This window comes from Pavona decussata, unplaced genomic scaffold, assembly GCF_977016875.1.
Source record: "Pavona decussata unplaced genomic scaffold, jaPavDecu1.1 SCAFFOLD_234, whole genome shotgun sequence".
NCBI lineage: Eukaryota > Metazoa > Cnidaria > Anthozoa > Scleractinia > Agariciidae > Pavona > Pavona decussata.
Window position 1 is genome coordinate 615,944 of NW_028145639.1, and position 12,839 is coordinate 628,782.

The 12,839-nt window shown below is 38.0% G+C and overlaps 3 protein-coding genes and 1 long non-coding RNA gene across 16 annotated transcripts in view; 3 read left to right on the forward strand and 1 right to left on the reverse strand.

The window, feature by feature from the left end:
- The window catches only part of LOC146457978 (uncharacterized), a 134,247-nt gene extending 123,520 nt beyond the window's left edge, over positions 1-10,727 (forward strand). For 4 of the 11 annotated variants that reach the window (XM_085091087.1, XM_085091085.1, XM_085091086.1 and 1 more), the window contains one exon: positions 9,527-10,727. The gene's annotated coding sequence lies outside the window, so the exon portion shown is untranslated. Of the gene's footprint in view, positions 1-9,481 lie in introns of all 11 variants that reach the window. The other 7 variants (XM_085091090.1, XM_085091091.1, XM_085091092.1 and 4 more) reach the window with 3 other exon arrangements.
- LOC146457983 (uncharacterized) overlaps positions 1-12,839 on the forward strand; it is a 97,208-nt gene that overhangs the window by 8,852 nt on the left and 75,517 nt on the right. The gene's annotated exons all lie outside the window — the stretch shown is intronic.
- LOC146457984 (uncharacterized) overlaps positions 2,412-12,839 on the forward strand; it is a 41,459-nt gene continuing 31,031 nt past the window's right edge. The window contains exons 1-4 of one of the 3 annotated variants that reach the window (XM_085091107.1): positions 2,412-2,433; positions 2,878-2,934; positions 3,735-3,869; positions 6,805-9,388. In XM_085091107.1, coding sequence (XP_084947233.1) covers positions 6,822-7,703 — 882 coding nt within the window. In that variant the 5' untranslated portion in view covers positions 2,412-2,433; positions 2,878-2,934; positions 3,735-3,869; positions 6,805-6,821 and the 3' untranslated portion in view covers positions 7,704-9,388. The other 2 variants (XM_085091106.1, XM_085091105.1) reach the window with 2 other exon arrangements.
- Positions 8,743-12,839, reverse strand: part of LOC146457985 (uncharacterized) — a 36,245-nt gene continuing 32,148 nt past the window's right edge. Inside the window, exon 3 of the long non-coding RNA XR_014858301.1 lies at positions 8,743-9,148. This is a non-coding gene — a long non-coding RNA (uncharacterized LOC146457985). The remainder of the gene's footprint in view (positions 9,149-12,839) is intronic.

Sequence of the window (12,839 nt, forward strand, 5' to 3'; positions counted from 1 at the left end):
TCGTAAAAACATAAAGGCAGGCATGAAGCTCTTCCTGAGAAATTTCTTCGATTGGCTTCAACCTCTTACCGCCAGGATTTGCAAGCCATCCTGAAATTTTTGAAGGTAACCGGTTGTTATGTTGTTGTTATGTGATCTAAAAATTCGTAAAATCTTGCAATTTTGAAGATTTTAAAGGAAACTTCAGAGATACGTACCATTAAATAGTGTCATACCGAACTTTGTGGCTTTTATTGTTGCTATATTGAGATGGCATTGTTTGGTATTTCTTTCTTTTCCTTTTTTTTCTACATTTTTCCGAAGAAACTTTTGCTTCCCGCCGAAAAAAAAAATTAGCTTAGTGACACCTGGGGCTTTCGTTTTCCATATAAGGTCAAACTACGGTATATGAGCTGATAACCGAGATTTAGTGAACCAATCAGAACGCTAGAAATGCAATATCCGAGGCTGAGAATTTAATAATGTAGGATAAACTGATGTTAAGGAACATTGAGATAAGGCTAAGGTGTACCTTGTTGTGTCACAGGACTATCAAAGTATCTCCTTATTCTATTGTCACACAATGTACAATCTTTACAAAGAGTTCCTATATTATAAAGTGTTTTCACATGACATCACGGCGGCCATGTTGGTGTCCCAAAACAAAGAAATGGCGGCCATGTTGGTGTCCCAAACTAAACCTCTGGGAAATATTGAACTATATTTTTATGCAAATACTTGCTTTTGTTTCAGTAAACCAATATGGCCGGTAGTCATGTGAATGAAAACACTCTATAGAGTAACCAGAGACTTCATGTTCAAAGTACAGGCAGAATAAGGAACAATAGCTACTTGTTTACTACAACTTATCCTTGTTTCCTAAGCAAAGTCCAGTATGCTTCCGTCTCTTTCATACTTAATCCCACAAAGGTTTCAGTTCATGCACAACCATAAGTTTTCCCTCCCACCCTCCCTTGTAACTGGAACCTTTGTCTCGCCCTTTAATCCACACTACCTAAGTATCTCTTAGTACATCAGCCTTTTTGGATTGAGAGGTGTTTGTATCAGTTTGCACAATAATAATTATTTGTATCTGGTTATGTCTTTGAATGTTCCTGCAACACGTTTCCCTCCCTGCTTTGTAATTAAATAGTAGTGGTAGGGAAGTGCAACCCTTGGCTGCACTTTACCCCACAGTAAGGCTTAGCCCTTGGAGATAGGTCCGGAAAAATATCCGTTCCAGGGTGTGGATCCCTGGTCCCACCTGATCTGTACTTCACCCAGGAGGGCCCCCCTCCTAGTTCCCTTAGTTCCCTGTGACTAGGGGATATGGGCCTCACCCTCTGAGACTGATCAGGACCTCTGTCCAAAGTGGCTACCCCCGGTACCACCTGATCTTGTCTTCCGCCAGAAGAGCTCCACAGCTGGTTCCCCTTATTCCTTGATTAGTGCGCTTCCCTGCCAGCCAAATTTGCCCATTACTTCTGCATCGTGTTCTTTATGTAGAAATAGCTGGATACTTTTCCAGATCGAAAGAGTTCATTATTTGAAAACCGGATGCAGTGGTTTTGCTGATTGAAAACAGGATGTCAAGGGAGAGTAGCCAACAACAACGAACAATTATTTTTATAAAAATAGGTGTTACCAGAGGTTTCATTAAATGTTTGCACAGGCAGGTAAGAGGTTAGTACACCTGGGGAGGATAGTTAACTTAAATATATGCTTTTATGGAAAAAGTTGGTTGAGATGTTAAAAGCTGCCAGACAAAGTCATATTTACAGACATTCAATTTGCCTGGTGCCTGGTGCTTAATGAAACCCCTGGCTATGAACAATTTTGAAGAATCAATGAACGTATGTACATGCGCACATGGTTAATTTCGTTAGATTTTGTCCATGTTGAAATGCCAAATAAGTTTTGAGTGTTTGTCAGTAGGCGACATGATTGTGATCTCACATGTTCCAGGGCCCAGTTGTTCAAAGTCCGATTAAGCTAATCCTGGATTAACGTGAACTTTGATTCGAGTTTAATTACTAATCAATAAAGATTTTTTGAAAAAGTTTTTCCCTCCAGTTTTTACTTAGCCTTTTCTTTGCCTTTAGCTTAAAATTTGCTATCTTAGACACTTTTAACAAGCAAAATGAAAACCTCAGTTAACTGTTAATCAGGGATTAGCGTTAATCGGCTTTCGAACAACCCAGCCCAGGAGTTTAATTTCCTGGAAGCCCACTTAGGAGTCATTTTTTCTGGTGAATAAAAAGATGACTTGTGGCAAGTCTAGGCTCAGTGCACGCTAAACTGCTGAATCCAAGTTTTTAAATAAAATGCTCTACTTTTGCCTACAAATTTGTTATCATGTCAGGTCTTTTTTACAGGTCACATTCCATAGGTCACTGTGGTACTGGTATATAACCAAGAGGGTTAGCATGCCCTAGCTGTGAATTTAGCTTTTTGGTATGGAGTTTAGGGTCAGGAGACCCTGTTCAGCTTGTTTATTTACTATTATCATAAGTGACCTGTAAAAGAAACTTGCTCTTGCCTTTACATGTAAATCTCAACTACATTTCTGAAGTAACTAGTCCGTTTGCCAAATTATAGCAAATTTTGAGAAACCAGGAACCCATGGCCAAATCATTACTTAGCCTCTGCCTCTTGCCTGTAAGAGCCGACTGCTTTTTAGGCTTTTGTTTCACATGGTGCAACAAGAGTTCTTTCCGGAGCAAGTCCCTCAAATAGTGAGATAAAGCACTGTACAAATTAAGTTTAAATTTCTTTTGGATGCAGATTATAATCCCCGGGCAACAGAGGTCCGTTCTCTCAATATTATAAATGCTAAGTCCAAACCACTACTTTTGTTGCTGATTGTGTAATGAAAAGTTTCCTCTTTCCATAAAACAGGTTCAAGTGCGAAGCATGTTGGAAAAAATGTGAAACGCAGAAAAGTAGAGGCAACTGGTAACCAGAATACTTGTGCTGGTATAAATAGAGTTAATATGGATCTTAAAAAAGTATTTAGTTTGGGTGAAATGATTGACTGGGTGGAAGTTATTGTGGTGACATTGATGTTTCAACATCCTGAGCTCATAAAGGTCATTCCCCTGAAGTAAAAGCCAGAATAAGATTTTGTTCATATTACGTCAAGTTACCAATCTAAATATGTTTGCTCCAAAATTGAAATAATAAGAGGGGGTCACTATCCTCGTTCTTTAGTAACAAAGCATTGAAATATGGCAATTTATGCATTTTTGAACAAAAAGGACTATAATAGAGCATTTGCCAAAAAGAGGAATTATTTTTGAGCTTCAAAACCTGCAAAACTGGTTTCTCCAGAATGGACTCGGGCGAGTCTTACGAGAAACACCTTAATTTCCACACAAAATGCAAATTAAGAATTTTGTTTTTAGATGCAAGTAAGATTGAGTAATATTCAGTAGTCAACTTGAAATAAACATAAATTTTTTATTTTGTTATTGAGCACAGAAGAGTTGCGCAAAACAGGGGAATAACCTTAAGTCATGGTAAATCAGTGAAGTCAGTATGCATGAGTCAATGCTTTTAAGGTCTGGTGTGTTGGTGAGATATTGCCTCGATTTGTTCAGTTTATTGATTGCCAACTCTGTTGACGCAGATTTTTCTTGTAATATGCAGTTAATATTTATTGTTGGTATTTGTTTTATTTTTAATTGTATTCTCGACTTTAAAATATAAAACTTTCATCTAAGTGTAATTCTTAGTTCTGCATGGTTTGCCTCCAGGAGTTGATTGTCGTGCAAATGGTGATTCCAGTTTCACCAGTGACAGATCAAAATGTAGTGTCACCAAGGAGAGTGAACCAAGCTGCTCTGACAATACAGTTTCAGAAGCCTTTGAGAGCAGTTTGTCAAGTGAAGGTTAGCTGCATTCCCCTAAATTCCCTAAAAATGTTATTACAAGTTCTCGAGGTAATGGGATCGTTTCCTACCGAGGTCTAAGAATATTTATCTTTGTGTTGTATGTTGTGGTTTCCCATTTGCCTCTCTCACAGTTGGGAGTTCATAACACCAACTCAGCAATTAAACAAAACAAGTTTCATTACAGAGTTATGAGTCATCAGTGCCGTGCGGCACAACACGCAGTGTAACCCTCAAAAGAACCTACGCTGCGTCGGTGGGTGAGAAAAAAGATTACGCTCTGACCAAGGGCTAATGCCTTAAACGTCAGCTTTTGTATCTCTCTCAGTGGTCAATTCACCTTTTTAATTTCAGCTGCTAAAACCACACATTTGATGAAGAATAGCTTCCCATTTTAGGAAGGGAGTGGGAGCAGGGAGGGGGGGGGGGGGGGGTGGAGATCAGTGAGAAAAAACTTGAGTTTAGGACTACCCATGTTAACGATGACAGATCACTTGATTCAAAAGTTACTCGACATTATGCCAGTTGGCAATTCCCGGCCTGTCTTTTGCTGATGCATCAAATCGCATTTCTTAGATATTATTTTTTATTGGGTTGTTGTTAGTACCATCCTTGTTTGATTTGCCTGTTTTTGTAATAAATAATAAATAATACTCAGGGTAACAAAAACAGATAGTGAAAGCGTGATGTTCTACCGTGCCGGTTTCTCTAATGAAACAAGATAGTTTTTGTTTCTCTCCACTCAGCTGTATCAGTAGCCACTGGCGAAATTTAAAGCAAACGTTTAAAAACTCTGTATTAGCAATACGCGCTTTGTTTTATATAAAAAACGCGACTCGACAATAACTTTTGCACTGAGGGTGATCTTTCTTTTATAAGGGGTTTGGGAGGGAAAGAGCGTCTAGTTTTGTTGAGATGTCTAAGCAAAAAAAAAAAAAAGTTGTAGACTACAAACTGTCTGCCTCACCGAGAGGACAAATGGAACACTTAACATCAGAACATGCCTTCCTCGTAAAAAGGCGAGAATTCAAAGCAACACAGTTAAATCAATACGGAAGATTAGAAGCAAAACATTTCAATGAAAAACTTTTTAAAAGTGCCAAAAGAAACAAACAAAAACAAAAAAATCTGACCAAAATGAAAGCTTGAATGTATCTTAAATTTGTTACGGTCATGTAAAGTGGTTATGTAAAGATCGGCACAACTTTCAAGTTCACGCAATCAAATGAACGATCCAACAGGAAACCACCGTTTTATTATTCCTGTCGAAGCACAAAGCACTTTTCTTCAATAAGGATTAACAAAAAATGTGCTCTATGGAACATCTGTAGCAAAGTTAAGATCAGGAGATCAAGGGAGCCCAAGAAGAACATTTAAACAAAATAGTTTAAATATTGTCTTCTTTGTTGCCAGGTTGTTTTGTGGCCATTTAAAGGAATATCTGTGTGAGCTATTACAGTTTGACCAGCGCTTTAGCTGAAAATTTAAGATGCAGAAAGTTTTACGAAATTGAATCTGATTTCCCAAATTTAGGAGCTTTGCTTGCCTTTACAAAAATTCTAGGTGACCTCATTTGGCACATTTAACGAGATATCACTGAGATATTTGTGCTTCTGAAAACTTCTTGTAATACGAATTCTGAGCTGACGTTTTTCGCAAGAAAACTTACTAGATTGTCTCTAAAACTAAATCCAAATTTCTTTGACGATTAGACTGACGACTGAGGTCTTTTGAACAGATATCCACTGAAATAAACCACTGGGTGTCACTGGGAGATCATGACTTATCACAGTCATGTATCACGTTTGAAGTCTCAAGTTTATCGGGGCACCCTAGAACGTAGTCTCCTTCGCAGCCGTTTTGGGAGCGTTGCGTGAAAACGGCTGCGAAGGAGAGCTCGTTTTGTGGCCTTTTAAAGGCATATTTGTGTTCAACTGAGTATTAGGTCTTCCTCTCTCCCCCTCCCCGTTACGAAAACTCTGATACTTAGGCTATATCTGTGTAAGCTAGTACAATTTCTGTTCCTTTCCTTTAGCTGGAAATTTAAGTTGTAGAAAATTTTAGGGCATGAAATCTTATTCCCCTAATTTACGAGCTGTTGTTGGCGTAACGGAAATGCTAGCTGACCTTTTTTTCATAGTTCTAACAATATATTTGCCCCTTCCAAAACAAAAGGAGTTAGTTTTCCAGTGTTATGAACATTTGAGCTGTCATCTTTGTCAAAGAAACTTGAGAATTTTCCTAACCATCTGGTCTCTGCACGACTCTCTTTATTTCATATTTTATATAGTTACCTAATTAAGATTGTGTCGTTTTGAATTCAATTTTATATTTTAAAAATGTAAATCGTATTCCTTTTTTTCAAGTAGCGTGGTTAAAGTATTTTTTACTTGAACATAAGCAGTGTCCATTGGCAAAAATTGCTTTAAAATAATTTTGACACTATAAATCATCGACTAAAAGGGGTACACACTGCGTACTGGTAATTTCAGAAAATATAGAATTGTGTCACTATCATTTATCCACTGAGGTAGAAAATGAATTACACCTCCTTTTTCCTGGCAATTTACGGATTTGTCTCGTAAAGTTAACACTCAGTTAAAAATGAAATTTTTTGGAAATATTTCTGGGGTTTAGTTGCAAGAAATTAGGTAAGAGGTTCGTTTTTGAAGCTTCACAGAAAAGAACAAAACTTCATGATTGTTGTGAGCGTGTTCATGAGAGGACCAGGAAGAAAGTGATAATACTCAAATCAAACCGAATTAATTGTGATCCATGCAATTGTAACTAAACTGCATTAAAGTAGTAACTGCCAAAGTGAATTGTCGTTAACGACATCTGCCAAAAATAGGATACTTTTCAAATTTTCGCTCAAAACACTTAACTGGGTTTCGTTTAGTTGTTTATTTACTTCATAACTATTCTGTCTCAATAGAATGCAGTATCCCGGCCATGGATCAGAAAGCTCCCACAGCTAATTCAAAAGACAGTGACCATGCGAGCGCACAGCCTGGGATCAGTTCTGCTAACAATAGTCAACAATCAGTTGGAAACGACGGGAGGATGTTGCTACAGGCAGCCGTTCAGAGTGGAGACGTTGACACCATTTTGGCAATACTGTCTCGTGGATTTGACATTGATTCAAGGGACAGTTATGGTGAAACACCATTGATGATTGCAGCTGACAGTGGGAGATTAAATGCATTTAACCTTCTTTTAGAAAGAGGCGCAGATCCGACTTTGAAAGACAACGATGGGTGGACTGTGCTACACTGGGCTGCGTATGGCAATAATGATGAGATCATTGAGAAGCTGCTGTCTCTTGGACTTGGTATTGATTCAAGGAACAGTGATGGTGTAACACCATTGATGAATGCAGCTCTTAAAGGGACATTAAATGCATTTAACCTTCTTCTAAAAAGAGACGCAGATCCGACTTTGAAAGACAACGATGGGTGGACTGTGCTGCACAAGGCTGCGTATGGTGGAAAGGATGAAATCATTGAGAAGCTGCTTTCACTTGGACTTGATATTGATCCAAGGAACAGTGATGGTGCAACACCATTGATGATTGCAGCTCTTAATGGGAGATTAAATGCATTTAACCTTCTTCTAGAAAGAGGCGCAGATCCGAATTTGAAAAGCAACAATGGGTTGACTGTGCTGCACAAGGCTGCGTATGGCAATAATGATGAAATCATTGAGAAGCTGCTGTCTCTTGGACTTGACATAAATTCAAGGGAAAACAATCTTGGTAAAACACCGCTGATGGCGGCAACATCTTGCGGTAAAGCTGAAGCTGTCAAATATCTCCTCAGTAAGGGAGCACGTTAGCTTCTTTCTTTTAGCACTCAGTAAGTGTAATACTCTGTAGGTTCGGAAATTATCAGGTAAGTATTTTGCGATAACTGGCGCGTGTAACGGGAATGTGATAACATGGTCATATTTTCAAAAGCTCGTATATTATTGAAGATTGATAATTTGTTGCTGTTATTGATACGATGATGAAAGTTTTGAATCATTTTCTGGAATTTTAAGTTGATTGGATTGGAAAAATTCAAGCAAATGATAGCGATTTTTTACTTTTCTAGTAACACGCGAAAAAAATAGCCTTGGAGCCCTAAAGAAACGTTTTACTTGATGTCAAATACGCGTAAAAAAAAGTACGTTTATTTGTGTTGTACGAGTAATTCACAGAAAATCGAAAAAAAAAAAAGTAAAGAAAAGAAAGGTCCGATTTGAACCACTTCCTTTGTCAGGTTTTTTTTAATTTGGTTTAAAGAAGCAAATATTGTCTTTCTTTTCTTTTGTTTTGGTCGTTTGGTGGTTGCCGCGAATTGTTTTTACTGAAATGGTAAATAATATCATGGAATAAACCTTATTTCCACCCGTCTTTTGTGAATTTGGATAAAATAGGCGTTGAATGTTACACTTCTTTTCTCAGGTAGAATAAAATTTTATTGAAAGAATGACAAATTTTTAACTGCAAATTTTCCTTATAAAAAAATCAGCGATAAACAATGTCTTGCATTTGTTACCAATTGGAAACTCCAAGGATGAACAAATGATTTCAAATAACAATTTCACAATTAGTGTTTCTGTTTCCAATTAAGGGATTTTGGTGCCGAGATCACAAGAATTAAAAATTGTTATTTCAACGGTTAGCCGTAAGGACATTATTAAAGTATCTGACGATTTATGCAAGTTACAAGCTCTTTAGGTAGTTTGTAAGTTATCTTCGCACTTATTCAAACATAAATCTGTCAGAATCGGCCACCTCTTCATAAATAGCTAAAGGTACATTTGCATTTTGATACGATTAAACATCTTTGGACAGAAAAGAGAAGGTATAATGTTTCTTTTTGTTGAGATATGATCAAAATATGGAAATAGCCAAAATAAGCCCGAGGAAATTGATTCTTTGATTACTTGACAACGCTCTCACAAATTTTCATTTAATTTCGCTTAGAAGTTGTAGAGGTTTTTAAAGTTGTTCAAATCCTTTACATTGTAACTTTCGTTAATGTAAATTCTTTCACTAGATCTCGAGATATTAGGTATTATTTTAAAATGAAGTTCTCTACGTTACCATTGCTATGGTAACAGCTGTTGCTTGGAAACCAATGAACAAAATTAACACTTGATCATAGTGGTGTTCTAAGAAGGGCATCGATGCTGTCTTTGTATATTAAGAACTTTTGATTTCAAATCATCTGAACAAACTTCCATAATTGGTAACGAAGGAAACAAGACCTTGTTGCCCGGTAGTTAACAGTACACTCCAACCAGTGAGTTTATTCTGATATAAAGTTATTTAGTACGTACTCACTGTAGTGGGAACCGGCTAAGTTTTCGTTTGTGGCGTTAAAGGTAGATATATTAGTCGTTGAAATATTTTTTTAAAAAACAAGCGTACAGTCGAACCCCGTTATTACAGACACTAGGGAACAAGAGTAAGTGACCGGCTTTGTATGAATGCCTGTCTCTCGGGGACCAAGTGAATTGTCTGTAATAGAGAGGTGTCTGCTTTAGAGAAGTAGGCTTTATATGGATTTCGATCTCTCAGGGACCAAGTGAACTGTCCGTAATAGAGAAGTGTCCGTATTATAGAGGTGTCCGTGTTATATAGGTGTCTATAAAGGTGTCCGTAAGGAGAGGTTCCACCGTAGCACCAACTATAGAACAACTATTGCACCCATCCTGTAATCTAGCAAAAAAATATATATATATATAAAGAAACGTAGACTTTAAAATGCAGTTCATTATTCCACTATTATGTCATTTTACCAGATAAGGTCAAGAGAACGCCCAAAATACACGACCGTAATACACTGTAGTGTCCCAGTTTGACCGGATTACAACAGCGAATACGGGCAACGACTTGTCACTGGCTTTCTGTGTTGTTTACGTCATTCGCACGCGCCATATACTAATAGACAGCTGGATGGACAGATACTGCGGGTCTATTTCAAGACTCTTACCAGAAAAGGGAAACCAAAATAACAAAATCTTTTCGTAGTGGAATAATAAATCTCTTATTTGATGGTTTTATATATAATACGAGCAATGAGCAAAATGTCTGCGTATGTTTTAGTGTTTCACGACCACACAAGTAGTGTCGTTAAAACTTTTGACATTTTTAAGTAAAGACTGTTGGAAAACATGGTAGTAACTGTTGAAAAACGCAAAAGAAATACGATAAATTTACTGAGGAATCTGTGTAAGTAATAACAATGATATTCAGTGCTACGAGCAAGTTTCATTTATTGTCAACTTAGAATTGCGTTTATTTTTTACTTTTTATTTTGGAAACGTGTTTAAAAGAATAAGATATAACAGTTAGTTAGCTGGGTATTTTCCATTTGTATAAGCTATAGGTAGTAGCATTTTTTGTATATTAAGGTAATTTTACTTAGTTTTCAGGTACATGGTGCTGTTATTTTTAAGTTTTAACATTTCAAGAGGACATTTACATTTTAACTATTATAGAATGTAATTTATTTTAATAGTTAGGGAGGTAGTTATTTGGAAATTTGTTATCGGAGGCTTCATTGTAAACTTAATTTGTTTACCTTTATTTTGTTATCTCCGATGACATATTTCCAAATAACTGATTAATTTTACAGTGTATATTACGGTAAACATCTTTTGTAAACATTTTTTTACAGAATCAAAAATTGTGTACAACAATAACATTTTATTGCTATTTTTATAGTTATAATGTCAATTTCTAGTTGAATCTAGTAAGATTTACTAGGCACGAAAGGCTTGACAAACGCAGTTTCGTAAATATTAGGGTAGTGACTGCGATTTGGAAAACGAAAGAGAATGTGAGACCATGCTTGTCATGTTACCTCATCTTTGTTGTTGTTGTTGTTGTTATTGTCGTTTTTTCTCAGTTGTGACGTAACCTTGTAAACAACCGAAGCAATTTGACAGGGTGGGGGTGGGGCTGGGCTATGTTAACTAACCGTTGATCCTCAAACTTTTGCCATTGAGCCGGGCCCGACTTGATCCCTCTTTCTTTTCCCGTTTCTCGCACTGTTTAAGCTTCTTCTTGTCGTCCATTCAAGCCCGAATTCGATACAAACTGCGCCAATCTTTCAGCTGAAAATGGAGCATCACCAAAGTTCTGTGAGAAGCCGCCTTGAAATCAGACGAAGACAAAAGAAAGTGCGGTACTTCAGTACTTCACTGAGAAATTTCCTCTTTCGAATTGATGATCGACTAAGCGTCGCCAAAAGGAAATAAACGCCCCTGTATTTAACAGAGATGAAGTGGTTACTCGGAAAATCATTGAAATACAGAACAACGGAATTGTTACGGTGCTCGACACACTACGAGAAGTCGCTTATTTTTCCCAGGCCGGGGGTAGTGAGCGCATGTCGTGTTTCCTCGCAGGAGGCGATCTTCGTCCGCGCTCGCGTGTTTCACTCATGTTTTTCTCTTTGAAAAATAAAGAGCTGGCTTTTTTAACCAGTTGTTTTGGCTCTTAGGCTGGATTGTTTTTATAATCAAGTGTTATATGCCTGAAAGGTGTCATTACAGATATGAACTTGGCTGTTTTAGTTCCGACATTTCCTCTTGACAAATATACGCACCGCCACGATTTTAAAATCCCCCAAAGGGACGGAGTTACAGTGTTGAAGTTTAGGACTATGATTCGACGAGTAAAGATGGCGTAATTCCATTGACGGTTGCAGCTTGTCGTGACCGATTTAATGTCTCTTCACTAATTATCTTCCACATAGAGAGTCAAATCTGGCTTCCGTATTAAAAGACATGTCAACAATGGGTGGAGTGTGCTGCACTGCGCTGGATGGAAATGACGTAATCATTGTGAAGCTGCTGTCTCTTGCAGTTGTCATTGATTCAAGGAACAACCATGATGTCACACCATTGATGATTACAGCTGTTAATGGACGAATTAGATGCCTTTGACTTTCTGATAGAACGACGAAGCTCAGATCCGACTTTGAGAAACAACAAGGAGTAGAGTTGGTTGCATTATGCTCAACAAAGCGGACTGAATCAGATAATCATTTAGAAGCTACTGTCTCTTGGAGTTGACATTGATTCAAGGAGCAGGGGTGGTGTAACATCACCGATGACTGCATGCAGCTAGCTACTCATGGGAAATTAGAGGCATTTAATCTTCACTGAGAAACGAGAAAAGGTTCAGCGTATTGCACTTCACTATGTTTAGTGGAAATGACGCGATCATTGAGAAGCTGCTGTCACTATGGCAACAAATCGTGGTACAGTTGAGGTTGTCAGTCGCCTCCTCAGTAAGGGATCATATTGGCCTCTTTCGGCTTGGAAAACGTGAAATAATTTTGAGATTAGCAGAAACGTTTACAATAATAGGCAATTCCTTGCCTAACCCCATAGGTTTTATTTAACATTAATAATTAGACTCGCTATTATCTCTGTTGACGATAATTACTTTGATAGATGAGTTAATCGTTTGTCTCACGATTGAGTCACAAAGATGTGGATCGCGACGTTTCGACCGCTATACTGCTGGTCTTCATCAGGCGATGGTGTCGACTGATTGCGTGACAGTATAAGTAGCACCTTGGTTTGTGTTGATTGGTGCGTTTCGATCCTCTCTTAGGCTGTTGTTGATTGGAGGATTTCGATCCTCGTCGTTCAGACTAGAAATTGTTCCCTCGGCCGTCCGCCTTGGTACCGATCGGCTGCTGTGTTGTTTGATCGTGGGCATCCACGCTTCCGGAATTTCAATTCCATTATCCCTATTGATGTTGTCAGGGTGAAGTCTAATGTGAATAGCCTCTTTAACCCTACGGGTGTACCAATGTGGGTCTCGGTCAATAAACTTAACCTCATCCCAGAGCGGATAGTGGCCCGTCGCATTGCTGTGTTCTGAAACGGCAGAGGATTGGGTTCGAGCAAGCCGTATGTCTCTATCGTGTTCCTTAATCCTTTCATGCATAGATCTTCCCGTCT